At 35.7% G+C, this 23,587-nt stretch overlaps 1 protein-coding gene across 6 annotated transcripts in view; it reads left to right on the forward strand.

The window, feature by feature from the left end:
- LOC127879812 (gamma-aminobutyric acid receptor subunit alpha-6-like) overlaps nucleotides 1-12,001 on the forward strand; it is a 56,342-nt gene extending 44,341 nt beyond the window's left edge. Inside the window, exons 5-11 of one of the 6 annotated variants that reach the window (XM_052426868.1) lie at nucleotides 2,935-3,002; nucleotides 4,404-4,627; nucleotides 5,208-5,290; nucleotides 8,131-8,271; nucleotides 8,580-8,732; nucleotides 10,626-10,894; nucleotides 11,619-12,001. In XM_052426868.1, coding sequence (XP_052282828.1) covers nucleotides 2,935-3,002; nucleotides 4,404-4,627; nucleotides 5,208-5,290; nucleotides 8,131-8,271; nucleotides 8,580-8,732; nucleotides 10,626-10,894; nucleotides 11,619-11,921 — 1,241 coding nt within the window. In that variant the 3' untranslated portion in view covers nucleotides 11,922-12,001. The remainder of the gene's footprint in view (nucleotides 1-2,934; nucleotides 3,003-4,403; nucleotides 4,628-5,207; nucleotides 5,291-8,130; nucleotides 8,272-8,579; nucleotides 8,733-10,625; nucleotides 10,895-11,618) is intronic. The other 5 variants (XM_052426867.1, XM_052426866.1, XM_052426865.1 and 2 more) reach the window with 5 other exon arrangements.
- Nucleotides 12,002-23,587: the final 11,586 nt, after the last annotated feature.

Below are 23,587 nucleotides of genomic sequence, written 5' to 3' on the forward strand. Positions count from 1 at the left end.
TAAATATTCTTAAATATAAACGCTTTAAAATTATATTGAATCCATTAAAATATACATAACATGTTTTCAAAGGCGAACAAATATTATCAAAATCGTCCAACAACTACTTATTTTTTTTTACTATTAAACAAATATGCAATTTTATTTGCTACTGGTCAGTTTAAAGCATTTAAGTCCTTACCTCAGGGAATAAACCTTGTTTCTACACTACATTAACATTTTGTTTATATATCTACTGTTTGATATCATTATAGACTTACTTTATTATCAAATATCGGCTTGTACAATACTCCTTAATACACTGGGTATATATGTACATATTTTATACGTTATCGTGTGTATATAATTGTTTTCGTTTAATTATGTCATTAAGAACATGTATATATGTTCAAGAAACTGAATTGGCATTGTAATGTGTTATGTTCTTTAGTTTTTCTGGACCATCATGTCTTTGAACTTAAACACCGCGTTGATTTTTGTTCACAATACAATTTTAAACTATTATCATAAATCATGTGGAATACACCTCGTGTGGTACATACCAAAACACATTTGCCCAAAATTGATTTGAATTAAATCTAAATTATCCCAAATAAGGTGAAAAGAAAACCCGAATCCTGACACGTAGGCATTGAGTTGGTCAATAATATACTTGTATCATGTATACATTCATACTGATTTAGTCTTCAAATCTGATATACATCAACACATAACTAAAAATTTAAATACATAAAATACAGCAATAAGTGGAGATAAGTTTAATAAGTAGTGTAATATGAGTAGCACTAGATGCATGTTACTATAGCATATGTAGTAACAAAAAGGCAGCATTGTATTATTATGAACTTACCCTCACGAATTGTATTATCGCAATACATATATTTCCATTCACAATTAGAAGTGTTCTCTGTGAATGGTCTACGTATGCAGACAACACAACGGAAGTACTGGACAAGCTGCTAACCAACTATCGGAAGGAATTCCGACCGGGACTGGGCGGTAAGTTGCTTACACGACGCAACGAGTGTTGATTACGATGTTGTTCTTTTTAAGTCCCATGTACTTTCACGTTGTGGGTTTAGCCACGAGCATTTCCATTTGCGGTATACATTTTAACCTTATCCGCTATGTTTGAAAATAATTAAGTTTTCTGTTGTAAGTTTTCTGTTGTCGAGAACAAATATATAAAATCGTTAGACATTTAATTTCAGAACAAAATTACACTGTGATTCGTTTATAAGGGGGTATAATACATGAAGAATGGCAAGATGGCAAGGCGTTGATTTTATTTTCTTGATGCCCGATTTAATTGTATGTTATTTGGAAAACAATTACAGAGGAAACGGGATGCGTGGATGCTTACTCTGTCTCAATATGCTACAGACTTGAATAACGAGAGGATAATTAAGCATACAGCACAATGTGATTAATTTGTATACGCCTTAAAACATGGTTCAGCCGAAATGTAAGAAAATTCCTGACTGGTGTTTATGCAAAATAATAAAACGTAATGCATGTTTCAAAAACATAGGAAATATTGAAAGAATGACGTCATTAAAAATGATAAAACGTGCTTCCATTAATAATGATTTTGATATGAAGTTCATTATGTATGTGACGTAATCATGTACGGTTATATTCTGAAGGACATCATCTGGGACAACAAGTTTCTAAATATGTGTTAACAGACACACTGTAATTGTCACTAAGCTACATTTGACGATTAACTAAAATACCATGGGATTTAACAGCAGTAAAGGTATCAAGTATTTGCAGAAAAGTTGGAATCATATTTGTTCATAGGATCGCAACCGAAACTGAAAGCTGAAATAGGATTACCCGATAAAAGTATTTTGTGGTTTAGAACATTGCTTGCAAAATTAGTCCAATTGTTAAATGTTATTGAAAGAATATACTTCTTGCAATCTATGTGCGTTGTGCAAGTTAAAACGGGAAACAACATACTATTAGATCAATGAACCGTCGAAACTAGGTACGATCTATGAAAATAAAACCAAATCTGTTTATATTTTGATTCAGAAATGAGACATAGTTAATTGCGCCTTGTTCCATACCGCGATGTCATCCTTGCGCTTGTATAGAGATCTCAGACTTTCAATTTTCGGTTTCTGAGATGGCATTATTCAATACTGTCTGATGGCTCTAGAATGTTGATAGATCATCCCCTAATTGGACAATATCCCCATTTCTTTCTCCTCAATTTCACTTACAGTCTGTCTGTATCTACAGCGGTGTTCCCCAGGCTATTCGGAGAGGAAAATAATGGAAATATCTTCAATTGTGTTGAATATTGTTTACACGATAGAACGTCATTATGACTGAACTAAGTCAAATATGAAAGGGACTCTTAAGGGTCAACAAATATTTCTGCTGATGCTGTAAAGGGGAAAGAAAGAAACATAAAACAAAAATTAGTCAATTATGAGTTGATTAGTCTTCATTAAATTTGTATAACCTATTTAAAATGCTCAAAGAGGATATTCACGACATTGACCAGTAAAAAAATAATTCAAAGCTATTATTATCACTTACCGTCGGAGCTGCGAATCAACCAGCTTGTCGGATAACGGGAACCAAATTTTACCAATTTTACATAATTGCACCATCTGCTTGTAATATCAGTTTAAACCCAACGTACTGAAATTAAGTATATATTCATTGTTTAATACAGTCTTGTCTCAATGTCTGATTTGAAATCAATAAGGACAGGCGTTGTGTTTGAAGAATGATGTTTATATCGCCTGCATGTACCATTTACATATACTTGTTTTCGTTTTGACTTTTAGTATAATTAAAAACATCACTGGTAGATGATTTCATTTTGCAATATTTTATACACAGCAACTGTGCACCAGTGTATGTTTTTGTTACATGATTCCATTTTCGTAATATACCAATTTTTTTTGCCAACAGGAAAACCACTTGTGATAGAAACTGACATGATGATTCGGAGCATTGGTCAAATTTCAGAAAGTAACATGGTAAGATACACCTTATATACAATTCTTCTGTGCCTTTAATATATGTTTTTAAATAAATGTTTAAAATGTTAAATAAGTTAATGAAGCGAATACATATGATTATAGCTTTCAAATATTACTACAACCGTTTAAAAAGTGTGTAACGTGTTTGCTCTAACAAACGATGCTTAAATACTAATATAGTTTAACGAACATGCAAAAGTGAATTATCGACAATGTACGTCCACAGTTAACTAACTTTGTTTACATCTCGAGGCTCGCATGTAGACGAACGATTTTACTTTCATATACACATGTATTCAGAATTCAAATCAAACGGTCAATCATATATTTTCTAGCAACCGTGAACGCAGAACTGATTTGTTATTATTATTGAAAGCTTGTTCACAAATGTGAAACATCTGGGAACAAAACTAGGAATACTTTCTTCCATATTAAATGTCTCAAATTGAATGGCAAGGAATTTTCAAGCGACAGAATCATAATGCCATTAACAAACACAGGCAGTAAATATTTCCTTCGTATTTTTCTACTTAAAGTAGCAGGGGTTTGTCACAATACTGCGTAATTCATGTATTTTGTTTTACTGTGAGGCTTTATATTTGTTCGCACCAAGCCCTTATTACTTCTTTATATCAAGAACAAACAGGCATTGCAGATTACTGTTTATCTCTTTGGACAGCTTGATTGATTAAATGACCTCGGCAAATCTTCTCTGTGATTACCATCAGTTCCCTTCAAATCCCGTTAATGGGGCTTTGGTGCTCAGGGTTTTGTTTTAATCAACAAAACAGCACGGGGATGTCTGCGCGCACAACTAGCCTCACTCAATGTAGGCAATAAAGATCCAATTTAACATAGACGCTATTTGACCATTTGATCGACTATGCGACTTATTATATTGGCAGATACATCGGACAAGTTAATGAAGTAGCCAAATTGCGCAAGGGTGGATGATGAGTTCATCGAAGGAAAATAAACAATAAAACCGACAAAGAATGTATTATCCATACTAAAATATCATAAGAACAAAAGTGTTTCTACATTGTGCACATCATATTGCAAACTTTGATCAATTGTTTATATAAAGACCAAATAACGTGTCTCGTTTAGTGGGCATTAACATTTTAATACATTGTAATACTGTTCATATCCGTATTCGTTAAATCAGTAATTTCCATTCATCGATAATCACAATAGGTTTTATCAGGGGCTTCCTTCTGTTTATTATGAAAAATGAGAAGTTTTTTGGGCAAAATAACTTCATTTACACACGGTTGAAGTGTTAATATTAGCTCACGCATCATCCATTTGCGTCACGACATACTTTTCTCATTTGTATTAATATTATCAGTTAAAATTTAACACGTATTCATACAAATAGTTTGCTTTCATATGAAGGACTATTCCTTCCAATGCTACTTCCGGCAGCGTTGGACAGACGAGAGACTGAAATTCAAGATTCATAACATAACGGAGGTAACGTTGAACAACCTCTTCTTGTCGCTCATCTGGAAGCCCAACACTTACTTCCTGAACGGACAGAAGTCACATCAGCACAATATCCCCAGACCGAACCTCTTTGTCCGAATACGTAACGATGGAAGGGTATATTTGTCTAGAAGGTACGTAACCATAGAAGACGGAAGAGCCTTATTACCTAATAATCACGTTTGTGGGTAATAAGGCTTGCTGTAAAGAAATATTTTCAATATCTAAGAAGAATAAAATGTTAAAATTACAATTTAAACGGGTTATGCATGAGTTCAAATAGGTATTTCCCTAAATTGCTCACTATGGCATAATTCATACCTACCTTAGTTTTCAGTATTAAATTAACCACAAAGTCTGAGGAAAACGGGATTTTGTATGGAAAGACAACATTCCTCGGCGCAACATATTTAAAATTTAATTATGTCTGAGTAACAGTGTCCGAACTTTCGCGAAATCAAACGAAGACGTATTAAAATGTTTGCTGCGGTTACATTTTTGTTTAAATCTATCAGGATGTATTTTTTTTAAGTATGATCGTGTAATAGCATTGCATTTTATCTCATATCTTACATATAAAATAACATGTATAGATCAACATGTTACGATTTTATATAAAATCTTAAAATCTAAAAAAATATCATGTACTTTGATCCACACAGTACAACCTATGAAATAATTTCTGATCACATGCGAGCATGCCTCTGCCCGCAGACTGACGGTGAAGGCAGCCTGTCCGATGCGGCTGGGCCTCTATCCCATGGACAAGCCTGTGTGCCCTCTCGTGCTCGGCAGCTGTACGTAGACGCAAACTGTGGATGTTTTAAAGTGTATGATTAACTCCATTAATTGTATCGTGAGCCTTGGGCTTTGAGAGAAACTTTCAAGTTCATTACCGAAGCGGGAATCAAACTGTTGACTTATCGGTTCCTAGGTGGACACAATAATTCCACTACAGCACTATTGCAAGACTGTTGCATTAAACTCTTATTTAATTCCGAAAAGAAAATCGTCTAAATGAAGTCTTCATCCTCTATGAAACTCATGTATTTTGTTGTATAATTCTTTCTCTAGTTTTCATCCCACAGACAAGAATTGGAATCCTTGAGATTTCGGAATATGCACTCATGCACACACTTGTGTCCATCGTATACTTTATACCAAAGTTTAAAGACGTCCCGCAACAAGAAACAAGTGTGTGTGTACAAATATATATTGCAGACGCATTGGTGGCTTTATTAAATTTAGGATGTAGGTTAAGTGTATGCGACACCTATGCAGGGTGCAGGATCACGTGACTTTGTTGAGTTATCCCAATTAAACGTTATTTGATGTGTCGCACCGGTAAATGCTGTTTTTTTTTCCAAATAACTTTATAAAAGTCCTTTTTCAGGATTTTCAACTTTATAGTGCATTAAATACAGTGTTTTATGCTAATTATGGCATTGTAAAATACATCATAATATCTTTATTTAAAGGGGCCTTTTCACAGATTTTGGCATTTTTTTAACTTATTCATTAAATGCTTTATATTGATAAATGTAAACATTGGATCGTAAAAGCTCCAGTAAAAAATCAAGAATAAAATTTAAAAAAGGAAAAGAACATTGCCCGGAGCAGGTTTCGAACCAGTGACCCCTGGAGTCCTGCCAGAGTCCTGAAGTAAAAACGCTTTAACCTACTGAGCTATTCCGCCGTGTACACATTCTTGACGTATTTTATACCTTATATAAGCAATCTTCGTAGTTTCACAAAATTTAACGGCAAAAACAGAACTCTCCAAATAATTCAATCGTTTCGCGTTGCAACGCTTTATAATTTTTAGGTTTCAAAATCGTCAAAAGATGCATATAATGGCTATATTAGAGCATGGAAAATGTTCAGTATTACTGTTTCCTCACAAATATCATAACTAAAACGAAAATGTGCAAATCTGAAACAACTTTTTTCAATTTTGTCAATTTACCAAAGCGTTAAAAGATCCCTTTAATAAGACTGTGTTCTTGTTCAAAAGTGCCAAGTACACTGCACGACTATGCGTCACGCAAGGTGACATTTTGTCACCGATTTCAGGCGTATTCAAGGATTTATTCTTATACCTTAAGATATCGGCACAAACTGCAACAAAAACTGTCTTTTATGCACTAAAGATTTTTGCAAATGTACTTTTTCAATAACTTGAGATATTTGCAAAAATAAAGTTCTTAACGGTGTGTCTACATTTTGTGTAGCCCGTGTATTACCCCCTGAAAGCCCCGATGATTCTGCACCCCCAGACACAGACACAACCTAGTGCTGTGCAAAAGGCGGAAATAATGTGTATGGCCGCTTGGCCAATGCGAGTATACCTTTTGAACAGCTATGGACTAAATTCTTTTTAAATTACAACTGGTCGGGTGTAATAACATTTCCTATAACCTAATGTTATATTTACCATTCGTATATAATGTTTCTATAAACAGTGGACTTGTAACATAAATTACAATATGATGTGTACACTAGTGTTTACATCTTTCACATTTGACTGTCAAAGCTACTGTAAAATAAACACTTCTCATCATCAACTATTTACTCAAAATACTTGAAAAAGCCCTCGTGTGTATTTTTTAAAACGCAATAAGTAAGAATCTAAAGTTTTATTTAAAATTTCGATTGCGTTAAAGGTACATATGTTTACATATTAACCGTTGCTATGTTTAGTAGTAAAATTGCAATTGAGTTCAAACAAATTGTCTTGTATTACAAAATAATTTAAACCTTGATATTATGTGGTTAGTTCTAAACGCTAAAATAATTTGTGAATAAATCTCGGCTAAAAATGTACATGTTGGTGTCTTGAAATCGGGTTAAATCTCAAATGACATTCTTGACATTTACTTGTCAAAGGCGGTGACCCCAGTGTTTATTGATTTTTTGTCCTGTGTTCAAGTATATGCAAATCGGTCACATTTCTGTGATAAAGGACGTCATACTGGCGACAGGAATGAATTAAAGTTGTTTCACTTCGTGTGTTGTTGGAAAGTCAAGTGCAGTCTAAGAAACCAGCCAAAGCACTCATGTTAATGTTTTTGGCATCCGGGGTTTTTCTGCCTATTTTGGGAAAAGTAGTCTGACCAAATTGGGAATTTTTAATCCACAAAATTAGCCATTTTGGGACTTTTTGCTTCGATGAAACGGGTCATTTGGGAAAAAATTGTGAATATATCATGCTTAAATAATTCAGTAGTTTAACAAATAATTTTGTATTTTTTTGTTATTTTGTCTTCTTTATATAAACAGATGCAATATTGGGCATGTTCAACGTTTTTTTTAAGTACTGCAGTTTTGTTTTTCAGTTACAGTTATACTCTGAGAAAAGAACTGAACAGTCGAAACCTTATAGCAGATATTTTTGACCAAACAAACACTGGTTAGTCACACAATTTATAAGACACTTCATTCTTTAAAAAAAATAAATTTTTTTTAGGAAATAGGGAATTTTTTTATAGTTTTGGTTTGGGATCGGGTCCGTTTGGTTTGGGAGTGCCTCCGTTTTCCGGCGGCGCAGACAGTGCTGAAAAACCCCTGGGCATAGTGTATACCAATACAAAATGTACGGCGTCCATACTGTTGATACATGGTATTGGTTTACTTGCAGATGGCTACACGACGGACGACGTTTTGTACATGTGGAAATACGGCAACAACGTCTCCGTCGAGTTGATGAAAGACGTACGTCTGGCCCAGTTTGACACCATTGACGTCACCACGAGTAATAACACGGAGACTACACCATTCGGTATTTCATATTGCATGAATGGATATCATACGGTTACTTTAGAAGATTGGCCTATCACACGTTTTAATCACTGATGAGTATCAATGGTGCTTTGTCAAATAGTATATACGCCATATAATTTTATTCACATAACTTAAGTTCAACATAACTTCAATTCTAAATGTATCATTATACTTGTTTTGTATTGAGTATACTATTAAACGTTGTATCGCCGAACATTTTACATATAATATGTAATTAGTTTCTCGTGACATTCACAGACCCTGAAGACGAGAATATTCGATAAACTATCTTCACCTTACTTACAGGTGAATTCTCAATTTTGAAAGTGTACATCTACTTTGAGCGCCGTATTGGATTCTTCATCCTGCAGATTTACCTCCCTTGTTCCATGATCACGTGCCTCTCCTGGGTCTCGTTTTGGATAAACAGGGATGCCGCGCCAGCTCGTGTTCTTCTAGGTAATAGGAACTTGGCAGATTGACAAACAATTTTCATTTTTATCAGATATTTAAATCAATTAACTTGTACACAGCGAGAACAATGACACTTCAGGCATAGCCATACTCTACATAATAAAATACATGATCGAGCATGGGTTATCACCATTTGATATTGATTAAACGATAACGTTACAGATTGACCAACAATTTTCATTTTTGTATCAGAAATTTAAATCAATAAAATGTTTACACAGCGAGCACAATGACACTTCAGGCATAGCCATATCTACATTATAAAATACATGATCGTGCATGGGTAATCACCATTTAAAATTGATAAAACTGTATAGTTACAGATGACAAACAACTTTCCTTTTTATATATATAAAAAATTTATTAACTGTGTATACAGTGAGCACATTGACACTTCAGGTATAGCCATACACTGTATTCTAAAATACACGATCGTGTATGGTAATCACCATTCGAAATTGATAAAACTATCAAGCGTGACAATCGTGTAACGATGGAAGAATTGGGAATGTTTCAGTTGATTTCCTTAAAACTTTTGTCAAACATACATGCCCATTGTGTAAAATGACAATAGGAATGGATAAGAGTCGGTGGCGTAAGCTTTTTTAATCCAGACAGCCCGCTTCGGGCAACATTTAAAAGCCTATGTAGATCAAAGTATTTACTTGTTGTTATATGTACACCCTTTCATTAATTTCATCGTTTAAGGTAATGCGCTTAATGACGTTTTTCAACAACTGCAGAACTCTGGGGAAAAAAACGTTAACATGCATTTTGTATTACATGTTATGTTTCAACATAATTAGTATAACAATATTGTAACGGCCAAATACGAAACAATCCTCTTAATGCTATGTATTTGTATATTCATTGGAAAGCATACAATTATGCTCAGAGAGTATCAGAGTATCATCTGTTATTACTTTTGGTTGAACGACTCTGTGGTTATAACGTCACCCCAATTCGCCTCGGTTTGATTGACTTCGCTCTCAAAGATGGGAAATAATGTTCCAGCATGGAATCTTAAGACGAATGCATGTTCAATATTCATTTTCTGTGAGAAATTGGAAACAAATACTCCCGTCATATTAGGCAGTCTCTCTCTTTGTGATTTATGAGTTTTATTTAGAAAGATCTTTGAGGAAGTTAATCGGCTTGTTCAAATATTGTCTTCAAGCGGATGTGAAAGCTGTTAGAAAACAACTCTTGGCATTTTACATTAATATGCTTAATATGTGCATCTAAATTGGTGTTTATAGACAGCATCTTATAGTTTGCCTTAATTTTCCATAAACATGCTAATGCAATTATGTTATTGTAAGATACATTATTAACTAACAATTGCTCTTTATCCTAACTGAGATATAATTTATATAGCAGTACAAATTGTACAAATGGGTTACTGCAATATACATTAATTATACTAAGTATAAAATATCATGATTTTAATCGTTCATATATGAAAATGACAACATAAACCTGTTTAAATGATGCCATGATACTAAACACAAGCATTTAGATTTTGCATGGGCTATATGTAATAATACTAACCAATTTCGTTGATGAAAACACAACTATATAATAATACATTATACAGATAAATTATAACAACCCTCGAATAAAATACAATGCCTGAATAAAATGTCTTTCACCGAACAGTTTACTTATCTACATACATGTACCAGGCAGCGTACTTGACTGTATGCGTCTACAGGCGTCAACACGATTCTGGTGACGCAAGTATACCGACGCCAGAATAACTCGCAGTCTCATCTGGTTTTATGATGTTTGCTGCTCATCAGTATCTTATGGGTGAACATGTACTTGAAAACTTTAGTCTATTAAGAAAAGTAAATGGTTCTTTGTAATCATATTAAGGCGTCACCACGATTCTTGCGACGGCCGGTATAGGAATGACGGTGCGGGAGGGCCTGCCGCGTGTCTCTTACGCGACCGCGCTCGATACGTACTTGAATGTCTGCATCGTCTACGAGATGGCTGCAATGATCGAGTACGCTGCCGTCAACTACTTCACCAAGGTGCTGCCGCTAGAGGGCGGCGCGGACAGCGATGAGGAGGCGGAGGCCGGGCCGCAAGCGGGAAAACCCCCGGACACGGAAGCACAGGGCGTCCTGCATCAAACTGAGGTACATGTATGTATGTGTATCAAAAAAATTGCTCAGGGGGTTCATTGGTCTTGTGCAGACAGACTGTAGGTTGCCGTAAGATTGATCTCTCGTTATCGCTATAATGACGACACGCATTTCGTAAGGAACAATTAGCCACGGCTGACGGCAATCAAAGATCAATGGTCGCATCTCCAATTGTTATCACAAAGTTGCAGCAAGCGCTTCTCGTAAGACCTTAAGGTGGATATTCCAGTGCACAATCGCCTGTCTATCGCGTCAGTTCTAGAACAAAATGTAATAGATCGGTATTTAAGACAGATATAGTCTTTGTAAACACAAAGTAAACTTAAGATATGCACATATTTTAGTAATAGTAGTTATACTAGCTATTGCACACTGCTTAAGCCATACTAATGATAACACAAATAGTACACAAACAGTTCCTACCCACAGTGTACCCCCTGCAGGTATCAAACAATACGTTACTTCAATCCTTTTCCACGTGAAAGCAAAGTGAAAATGGATATGTGCAAACAGCATAAAACCATAACAGCCTGCGAGTAACTCGCAGTCTGTTCAGGTTTATGCTGTTTGCTGCTCATCAGTATCTAAGGTTTGGAGATGAAGCCTTTCAAACTTGAATCTAGTAAGAAAGGTCTTTAATTAAAGTTAATTTTATATAGGACTACAAATGCGTCAAATACGTATCTTAGTGTTAAAGGATTTAATACGAACTTTCCAGAGCCATGACAACGGTTCTACGGAAAAACCAACGATTAGCACACAGTGTGCGAAAACGTCCTTCAAACTGCGCACTGTGGATTCTTGTCGAAAGAATAGGCGGCGACGCAGGACCAGGTTCGGAGCGATGTTACTGTATTGTCTGACCGGAGACCTCAAGTATAGGTCAGCTCTAAGAGGGAAAGGAAACGCGCAAGCCGGGAATGCAGTTAGCGACATCGACGTGTGGTGCAGATACGTTTTCCCCGGAACGTTTTTGTTGTTTAACATTTCTTATTGGATTTCTTATCTGTTCATATTTTGATAACCGTTCGCCCTTTATATAGTTTGATGACTTATTATCAAGACAGCTATGAAACGATCTTCAATACAGGCCTGTGCGTGTGTGTCGTATTTTTCCGCTTAACGCGGCGTTTTTATTAAATAAAATGCGACTCTATGTTTTATATATAAGAAAATATTCGTACATAATAGCGGTGTTTTATTTCATCCTAAGACATTAATGTCGGGCGTGTCTAGGCGACCATACAATTTGCCAAGCGGTAGTTTAAAATTATATCATTTACTCCGTTATATTCATTACGAACAAATATACACATTTACTTAGGCTTTTGAAATGTTGTAATAAAATCGTAATTTCATTGGGCAAATAAATCACGACTAATCCAAAACTATTTTCGGATATAAAGTACGAATTGTATACAATTTAAAGAAATCGTAGATATTAGAATCATAATTAAATATAAAGACTGGTTATCAAATCGTAGTTAGTCGTAGATATAAGAGTCATAATTAAAGATATAGACTGGTTATCAAATCGTAGTTAGTCGTAGATATTAGAGTCATAATTAAAGATATAGACTGGTTATCAAATCGTAGTTAGTCGTAGATATTAGAGTCATAATTAAAGATATAGACTAGTTTTTAAATCGTAGTAAGTAAAAGAAGGAGACTCAACGCGTGGGATAATGTGCTTTATGTACACTATAATATCTATTAGCAATAGATTTAGCCATCTTTACTAATGTGAATAGCACGATATTAAATTCTGAAAACGATCATAAATAAGTCAAGGCGCTGAAAGTAGTAAGTAAATAGATACTTAATATCATCCCGAATTGTGCTATCTGAAATGATATGTTTGGGAACATACGTAATCTGCACACAAAGCTCCCCGGATTTAAGCAATTGACCCGTTGAAAATAACAACACGCTTCAATTAAACGCGACAAACACTACATTTAAGTTTAACGTCGTTGTCGTTGCTATAAAGAAAATCTCCCAACCTTTCTTAATAAATATCATTGTAATGTGGATGACCCAGTTGCGCAAAATGATTTGATATCAATTAACAATGGAATCGGTGGGAATAATATATTTAAACAAAATAAAAAATTGCGCTTTGTCAGGCATTGTCAAGGCTGACTTGTGATAATAGCCGCTTCGATGAATTTTGCTTGTAATCACTAATCAATACTATTTTTCCAGTTTTGACAATAATATGCAAAACGTATAGTTGCATTGTATAAAATAATATCGTGCATATGACTCAATCCGCTCGTAACTTAAAAGGACCTTTGCACAGAATTAGGCATGTGTTGAAGTGCGTCATTACATGCTTTAAATCTATAAATATATACATTGGAAATAAATAGCTCCAGTAAGGAAACAAGAAAAAGAATTTTTAAAAAGAAAAGCAGTACTCCTCAACTGGGCTCGAATCACTGAACCTTGGAGTAAAAGTCTTACACTTAAACAACTCGTCCATCCGTTCTAGTGCATTAAGTTGTGTATTTTATACGGTATATAAGTTAACCACGTAGTGTCACAAAATATAACGATAAGAGCAGAACGCTTTAAATAATCAATCGTTTTCGCGTTTGTAACGCTTGATCAATATAAGGTTTTTAAACCGTGAAAAGATTTGTTAGCAAACAGAAAGAAAAATCATAGGTTACCAGTGTCGTTTTTTTTTTCAAAAGTTTAAAGTGATTTAGCACGATTAAATCAAACAGATAAAACAATTGTCAAAGCAGCTTTAAACATTCATCAGACCATAAAGATACGTAAATTATAAATGTTATAGTCCACCATTAATAGTCAGATGTTAATTGCCGTATATTTATATGATTGATGCCCACATGAAATAATCATTTCGTAATAAATAAGTCTTATATCTTGAATATCATGGTGTTGTTTAAATTCGAATCGTCTATATCAAATTTGGTGTAATGGAAACGATATAATAAAATCAAATATTAAAACCGTTGATCTCATTTTTAAGCCGGCTCTCTTATTTGTACACGCATATTATTATTTAACCAAAGTCCCGAAATTCCATTTGAATTACACATACCGCGGTACAATATTCACTTGCACACAATCGTTACTTCAATTGTCACATTTCAAACGACAAATAAAACACTTGTTGAGATTTTATTGAATATTTAATCGACGAGTCGGTACATTGTGTAACGTCGCCGTGGGCAATTCCATCTTTCACATCGTCAGCCTTGTTCTCGATTCATTCAAGGGAGGCAACTGATACAAGATTTAATATCGGAAATTTGAAAAGGGTTGAACATTAAAGTAGTGACAAAAGTATACTACAATACCGACAAATGAGAAAGCAGTCGTAAAAATGGCACTTGCAACCATAAAATACAGTTTTTAAATGTTTCATAAATGATATGTATAATATGTAGGTGTTTTGACACAGTGCGAATATAAAATATTGCCATTGTTTTAAATGCTTTTCCAAGTGTCGCGTGTTCACCTTCATGATGAGTGATATTTGTCAATGCCGATTAATGTAAAAAACATAGCACATATTTAAAGCAAGACTTAATTTTATCCTTATAATATAAACAAGCCAGATCGTTTTATCGTATGGCTCATCTTGACTTAATATGAATTACCTTTCCTTCGCCATGGGTTGTTTGATACATTATTCAGTAGTTTGCTAGATCATTCATTGACCATATTTAATGGAAGTTACGTTATAACAGAAGTAACAAGAGCCACTGTAAATACCCATATGATTGACTCCGATAGTTGAATTGTACTGGACGATTAGATAATTTCAATTAATAGTTCAGTCAGCGATCATTATGCCACGGCTGCGCATATCAAACTTTCAGCAGTTATCAGTAAAGCGATAAACACGCATGTTCCGTTGTACAAACGAGCTAATTGCCAACGATAATATTATTTTATAGACGTCGAAAAGTGATGTTTTTATATAAATGATAAGTGTAGATGCTAATGTTTTATTCACGAACACACCTTTAGAACTGATGAAATTATATATTCCGTTAGAAATCTCTACGGAGGGTCCTAATGAAAAAACTCGGCACAACTCTCTAATACGTACATTTGCGCGTAAACGGGACATAACTGAAGCTTTTGCTATAAAAAAGCGTCTGCCAACAACTGGGCTGAATACAAATACAGAGTTAACAATGTGATTTAACCAGCAAAGGAACACATAAACGTCAACATTGAAACTTTACTAAATGGTTCACAATAAACAAAGTTCAACATACTGCATGCTGTTTCCACATCAATTTCGAACACAACATCGTATGGTGTTTTTTTCTGAATAATTATGGATATGGTCGCGCTACCCCTGCACTGTCACACATCGACACATTCAATATATCTCGCATAACTAATTTCTTATCCAGAACATATTCAATTTCGAAATATATTTGGTATAAATTGTTAGCACGTTTATATTTTGAAATATTATCAAATTGTTGTTGTTGTTTTTCGTGTTAAACATGTCAACTTCGAAATTCAATAAAGAGCTTCCGCGAAATGAAACTAACCTGTACGGTGATGTAATACCTCAATAATTGACACACGCGGTGATATTTAGCACGCGCGGTTCATGTTATAACATAGTGACCGGACAATGTTTTTTATTGGTTTTACTGTATTTTGCGAACCCTAACCGTTCATATTTAAACGAAAAAATACACATTTATGTGAGGTAAAAATGCTTTTGGTTATGGACCGTTGCGGTCAATCCTTCTAGAGTGAATGTGTGAAGAGATATTGCGTGATAGTAAGTCAGCCGTTGAAAACCTTAAGGGCATTAACGGGATTGTTCAAATACACTTCCAATACGCTTATCGATGAGGAATTTGTGTCACGACATTTCTGACATCAAAATGTGACATCATTGCTCGGTTTGACATTCCGTCACCGAATACTTATTCGGTGGACTCACCGCGCTCGCGCCTCACGGGTGACTGGGCCGATCGATGAATGGGCTTCAAATAAACCGTTTCGCACGTAATACCAACAATCATGTGCTACCTTCGTCGTTACCGACAATTGGCATACTAAGCTCCTAACTGACAATCATAATAAACGTGTGCTAACTTGAGGCTTGTTTTATTTAGCTCGATGTATTCTTGTTGAAACGTTCACAGCGCCGATCTCCTTGATGTTCGAGAAAGAGTAATAGTTCGGATGCTTTCGATGAATGGCTATATGAGAAGTAAACTGCGGGAATTTAAAAAGTAAAGGGAATACGTAAAGGAAGAGAGGGAATTACGAGTCCCGGTTAATGCAACTTTTTATGACCTCATACAGAAATGAAAAGGAAACTTTGTTTGATAATAATCAGCTCATAAAAGGTAAGTTGTTGCCTTTATTGTCATTATCTTTTGTATTGTAATTACAAAGACGGTTCACTGACGGTATCTAACAGATCTTTTAAACAGTGAAATAATGTTCTTTATTTCTTAAGCTTAATTAAAAAACTGTTTGCAGATCGTTTTTCTCAATTTGCTTGCGGGAATGTTTAGAAAAAATTTAATCAACAACTGGAAAGAACTTTAAATGACAAACCTTGCGTCGAATTTCTCAGGCAATTTACACAAAACATTTATTTTCAAATTCAAGCAATAATAAACAACAATATCATAAAATAATCTTGTTAAAGACGTGATAATAGAGAAGAAGTATTGGATAATAGTGAAGTTTGCTGATTTGCAAGATATTTACCAATAACAGTTTGCCAATAACTACCGTTAAGTAGGCATACTTGCTATAAACAACAATTAATGTAATTTGAGATTAAATAAGGGCATCTTTTATATTGCATTTTAATCCTATCAAGTACATACTTGTTCTGAGTGACACAATATAATGATTTTGGAAATTATCGACAATAGAATTCAGGACAACTCTTTGTGAAAGCGTGTGCGTGCGTGCTTGTGTGCGCCTGAGAGTGCGTCTTAGTGTTCGTCAGCGTAGTGTACGTTTGTTCGTTCGTGTGAGGGCGTGCGTTTATTAGTCATATTGCCATAGCTTGCATATGGAATATCAACGGTTACACATATTTAAGTTTATTTTTATTGGAGTTTGCAGAACTAAGCATATCAGGTAAAACATAATTTTAAGAATATATTCTTTCCACATATTTTGATATGTATTGACGTTTGTCAGTAAATGCTTTATATTGATAAATGTAAACATTACATCTAAAAAGCTCAAGTAAAAGACAAGAATAAAATTAAAAAAGAAAAACAGTAACCCTTATCTGGGCTTGAATCACTGGCCCCTGAAGTAAGTCTAACGCTTAAACCACTCGACCAGCCGTGCTCATACTATTATAAATATATTTTATACTTTATATAAGCAATGCTCGTAGTGTCACAAAATATAACGACACTAACATAACTCGCCAAATTATTCAATCGTGTTGCGTTGCAACGCTTTATAATTTTCAGGTTTTTAAATCGTCAAAAGATGCATATAATGGATATTTTAGAGCATGGTAAATGTTTAGTACCGTAATTACTCTATATTTTGGACACTCTATGTTTTCGGACACCCTCTTTTTTAGCAAAAATATTTTTTTTGTGACTATTAATTTTCCGACATACGGGTTTTCGTCCATAATTAATGTCTCTTAGTTTTTTGACAGTATATTTTACCGCGCTTTCTACAGACTTCGGCCCTGGTTGCGCTTATCTCGTGTCACTTCGATCATGGATTTTTACGACCGGATTAAGGTCATAAAACCTAGCAGATGCATGCCTGAGGACTACTTTACTTTTACTTTTTGGTTCTATAATATTATTTCAGCCAAGAGTTAGCAAAGCTGTGAAGTTGCATTTATTTTTTAAGCAGGAAAAGAAGAGTTAATCACACACAAAAAACAACATTTTTTTTATTCTAATATAATTAAGAATATATTGTATATTACCCTTAAAAATATACCTAACTGGAGCGAAGATGTACTCTAAAAGGGAAATAACTATTGCGGGGTGTTAGGACAAACCCCTCGAAGCGATTACATCCCCAAACGCTATCCACTGCCGTGACAAAAAGTAGTTTGTGTATCAATTTTGCGGCGTAACTATCTAATTAATATTTTGACCTTACACGATCTTTCGTATAGTCCAATAAAATCTTAAGAAAAACTTCCCGTCAGTAGGGCCGAATGAATAGATTAAATTAAAAAGAAATGCACAAACTAGAAAACGTGCCGAATTTTAGCTCATGCACATGTGTTATAATTTAATTAATCTTTTGGGGGCAGTAAAACGTACAAACCTTCTAGCCCTTTATTTGCTAAAACGAAAACGCTGTAAACTGCGTGTTCAGATTAAAAGTACATGTACGTTGTTCTCCAAGAATAGGCTAGGTGGACACAACAGTTATACACTCAACTCTCGAAAGCAATTGCGCCCATTAATAGTTTGCACATTGCCAGCACCAGAGGCAGGAGTATGTACTTAAACGCTATATTATATTATTAAGCAATCACTATCATATTGGATTATATGCTCTAGTCTATTTTAAATCATATAAGTGTTCCTCCCCCCCCCCCACACACACACACGCACACACGGCCGTTAAGGAGAGGGGAACCACCTCATTTTTAGTTGCAATAATTAACAATCTAACGCTAGTTCCCTGGTGGCGCTAAGGACCATGCGATTGAAAATAAACGGGGAATTCCACAGGATATCTAATACAAAATTTATTCAATGCTTATAAGATGAAACAGTTGCATTCAAGCAAGTAGTTGAGGAAAAGGACCAGCAGGCATTCCCTTTAATACCATTCTCTCCTTTGTTAAACGATGCCCGTATCTTCTGTGGTCTTAGATCTTTCTTTAAAATAGCCCGGATAGAATGCAGCAATTAAATATCTATTCTATTCATCAGTACGTAAATAATTGACCGGTATTAAAATAATCCTCTTAAGGGACTGCATACGGACGCCTTGTACATACAGCATTGACACAAGGCAATCGCTTCACGACTTGATTTGAAAGGATAGGACAATTTAGGGATTACAAAGTTGTTATCCCCACGCTTTTTGAAAAGCGTGTGGATATTGGAGTTATCTCCGCCGTCCGTCTGTCTGTCCGTCCGTCCTGGCCACTATCTCCTCCTACACTATAAGCACTAGAACCTTGAAACTTACACACATGGTAGCTATGAGCATATGTGCGACCCTGCACTATTTGGAATTTTGATCAGACCCCTGGGTAAAAGTTATGGGGGTTGGGGTGGGGCCGGGTCAGAGATTTTTACTCATTTTTTTATTTTATGTACTTTAACATTGGTCATAACTTTTGCAATATTGAAGATAGCAACTTGATATTTGGCATGCATGTGTATCTCGTGTAGCTGCACATTTGAAAAGTCAAGGTCATCCTTTAAGGTCAAAGGTCAAAAATACAAATCCAAGGGAAGTAATAAGCTTTAAAGGGAGGTAATTAATGAACCTGCAAAATGATTTTTTTAATAAATCAAAGTTGCGCAGTAGGGGACATTATGTTTCTGACAGACACATCTCTTGTTTTATGTTATTTTACATTAACTTCTTTATTTATACAGCGATTTACTTCCAATTGATACTTAACATCTCTTATGACAATACGGTCAATCTCAACTATGCATTGCCCCATTACCAACCCTGGGGCGCCCCCCTGGGTCAAACATGCGGTGTGGGGATACGCGTCGGCCTCTGCCGTGCCATTTTTAGTTTATAATATTATGGTAAGTGTAAACGTGCGAGTTCAAATAATCAACAACAACTTTGTTTTCAACGAAATGCTACTATACAGAGAGCAGAAAACCATTTATAAACTATACATTGTGTTTTTCGTGCTTTTATATAGTCGTTTGTGATTGCTACTACTGCTATCGATTAGAGCTCATGATCGAATCGTTCCTTTAACTTCGAACTTTAAATTCATCAATTGTACTAATAGGTTAATACAGTTCAATTGCATTGTCGGTTAAGGCACTTCTTAAAAGAAGCCCATGTTTTCATAGTTATCATGCAATGTACTCCGGGTACGCAAAATACGCTTTAAGGCACACGGTTATACTCCGGTGTACTAATTAGTTTATGTTCCGTAACCAGATTAAATTGTAGGAAACTTAAGATTTTTTGGGGTTCTAAGTAGTACATGAGTCGACAACGGTCAATTGAGCGTCGATAAAAATGTGTACATGTACTTATGAACTTGTTAATCCCGTAAACTTTTACAGCCTAATTGTTCAGAGCTTCAAAGTCTCGTTAAAGGGTCGTACACAGACTCGTTTGAGGAAGTCATATTCCTATACAGTTACTTAAAATGGTTTTCATATGTTATTTCCTTCTTTTTCCAGAACTTTCGTCGTCTCAGAAGCAAAGATGGTACGAACAAAAATAATTCAGACGACGCTCCTCTTGAAGTAAAAAGAAACATAGAATAAAACTACTCTTGTAAGCTTACTAAACATCAATCCAGTCAAATCATCGGTCACATTACTGGTCATCTTTGAGTCTTTTACCTGACCGGTCCGCCTTTACCGATTATCTCATCGATCAAGCCCACAGCATTTCAGTTTCCACTGACAATGAAAGCTCGTGTAGTGGCTGCGAGTGCGACACAGTGCTTGCAGAAGGTCCGGCGGAAATTATTGGTAAAGTTAGCGATTATTTGCTTCTTATCGATGGCGCTGTACGGGGTCGCGTTCAAATATATCGACATGACCATCACGCATAAATTCCAGCCGCTAAACATGCACGGGTATGATACTGAACACGGAAAGGTGGAAAGGTACAAAGTATTGACGACAGGCGAATCCAGTGAACGAGTGGAGGTTCTTATGAACGTTACGCGAAACGGGAATGCATTTACTAACAAATCAATGTCAGGTCTTCAATATGTCAATAGATCAATCGCAGTCCATGATTCGATACCCAACAGTTTTAATGCAGTCATAGTCGAAACCAATAACGCACATCAAAATGAAAGTAATACATATGTTAATAATTTGACTGTCCAATCAGAGATTACACTAAATAGTTTCAATAAAACTTTCGATGTCGCTGATTCACTTGCAAACAGATTTAATACAGGAATTGTTAAAAACACCCAATCACCCCAAAACGAAACGCAAACGGACGCAAACGTTATTCCAACAGACCAAAGTGTCCCTAAAGCAGAACGCCTGGTTCGTATGCCGATGGCGGATATATCGCAGACAGGGAACAAACTAACAGATATGGTCAATACAACGCAAGCACCCCAAAACGATAGGCAAACAGACGCCATACCGCAATTTATTCCAGACCGGAGTGTCCCCAAGGCAGAACGCCTGGTTTCTATGAGGATGTCGGATATATCACAGCTAGCGAGCAAACTTCCAGGCGTCTTGACTAATCTACAACCCCTCGGTCCGGGTATAAAGGAGAGCCCAGAGTTTCCGGGGATGCCGGACCCCTGCGCAGGGCCCAAGCGGATGACGGGTGTGGAAGACATCCTCTGTATGGTAAGGCTTACAGTATATTTGTTTTTTGTTTAATGTCTCGATAGTAGAAAATCTATTGAGTTTGTCTCTTAACACACAAAACTGGATGAATCCCCCTTTATTTGTTTTAAGATTGGTCCACAGATGTTCATATACAATGAAGTCATACAAAACCAAACAGTGAGGCGTATTGAATCAGCGAACAATTCACCAATCATTTCATTGTTTTATAAGTACATGTACTAGTCACGCTATTTTTTGCTTTATGAAATCTTAATACCTTATTTTGCAAAACATATACGCGTCACGACATATTTGTTCATTATGCACGAACGCCAACACTATTTCGCCATATGTAGATTCGCCAGTCCTTCTTTTCAATGTGTGCACTTGTCACTTGCCATGAATTCGAAGTACATTATATGAGTCGCGTTCTGAGAAAACAAGGCGTAATGCATGTGCGTAAAGTGTCGTCCGAGATAAGCCTGTGCAGTCCGCACAGGCTAATCAGGGACGACACTTTCCGCGTTTATGGTATTTTTAGTTTCAAGAAAGTCCCTCCTTACCGAAAATCAAGTTTAGGCGGAAAGTGTCGTTCCTGATTAGCCTGTGCAGACTGCACAGGCTAATCTGGGACGACACTTTGCGCACATGCATTATGCCCAGTTTTCTCAGAACGCGACTCATAATATCATCAAAGCATATTTTGGAAATCGTGGTATAGTTATGCTGTAGGTTGCAATACGCATCGTGACCTCTTAGTTTTCAAAATGCTCAACCGACCACTCCCTCACAACCGCCTCTATACCCGTAGCCAGGAGGGGTGCGTTGGTTTTTTTGTCAGTCACTGAGTATGGTCAATGAAAGTGAATGCTCTATAACTTCAGTCTCTAAATACAAATAAAAGTCACCAGAATGCAGGATTTTAAGTTTCATTTTAATTTTTAATTTTCTAGGGGAAGGACATTCTCTCACGCACCTACCCCCTTCGCCACTTCGTTGCTCTATAACACTCGTTGATGGGAAAATTTGCACCCCCTTTTCAAAACCCTGGCTACGGGCCTGACCTAACACCTTTATTATTTTTCATTATGGTCTATTGGCAATAACAATAACTGTACCCTTGCATCATCCTTTATTTTGAAGTATGTACTTTGCAGAAACCCCCGACATTCCTGCCGGATTATAAGAACCCCTGCTGGCATGATGACAACACGTTCCGCTGCCTTCCATACTTCCACCTGATCGGGATGTGCAAGAGCGCAACTTCCGACTTATTCAAGCGTCTGCACATGCATCCGGATATCATTCCAAACAGGGGCATTTTTGGGAAAGAAATCTGGTACTGGTCGTGGCGGCGATTTGAAACAAGTAAGTTATGATCGCATTTTCGAGTGGAAAGTATGCAAACAGCAGTAAATTTTATATAGTAAAGCAGTATTGAAATGCAAATTTCAGTAAAACAAAAAGCCATGAGCCAATAACATGTCGTTTTAATGCGATTTATTGGTACGGGAATGTTGCTTTTACGACACGCTTATTTTCATTACAACTTACATGATTTAATCCCGAAACATAATACATGTATTATCCGCATGCCATTGTGAAGTGTCCTATTAGGCTATGTATGTTTTATGCAATATTAAACGCCATAAAATGCTCACCTATTTAAGACCAATTTTCACTACTAATGTTTACACAAATAAAACGAAGCACTTATACATGGATATGCCCTAAGCTAAAACGTTCGTAATTTATTGTTTCTCACCCCTTTTTTCACGTGGTTTACAGCGGGTAAATTCGGCAAGTTCAAGATGGGAATGACCTTAAAAGAGTTTACAAACCATTTCTTTACTACCAAACTGCAGACCACAGATACCAATGGCAAACACAAAAAAATCACTGGTTTGTTTGTAAATTATTTTATCTTGCATTTTATCACTCATTTTGTTTATGCTCGTTCATAATCTATATAAAATAATCTATCATGTCATACCACCAATGCATTTATAACATTTTACATCAACTTTATGGTTCTCGACGTCGTATATAAATGGTGTTTTCCATACCACAACGAACCAAAAATACAATTATGTATTTTTATACATTATATTGATTTGCAATTAACTTAGGAATTTTCTAGCTTTTGAAAAACCTAACTAATTTTTTAGTACAAACAAACCTTATACATATT

The sequence above is a fragment of the Dreissena polymorpha genome, chromosome 4 (assembly GCF_020536995.1).
Source record: "Dreissena polymorpha isolate Duluth1 chromosome 4, UMN_Dpol_1.0, whole genome shotgun sequence".
NCBI classification, from domain to species: domain Eukaryota; kingdom Metazoa; phylum Mollusca; class Bivalvia; order Myida; family Dreissenidae; genus Dreissena; species Dreissena polymorpha.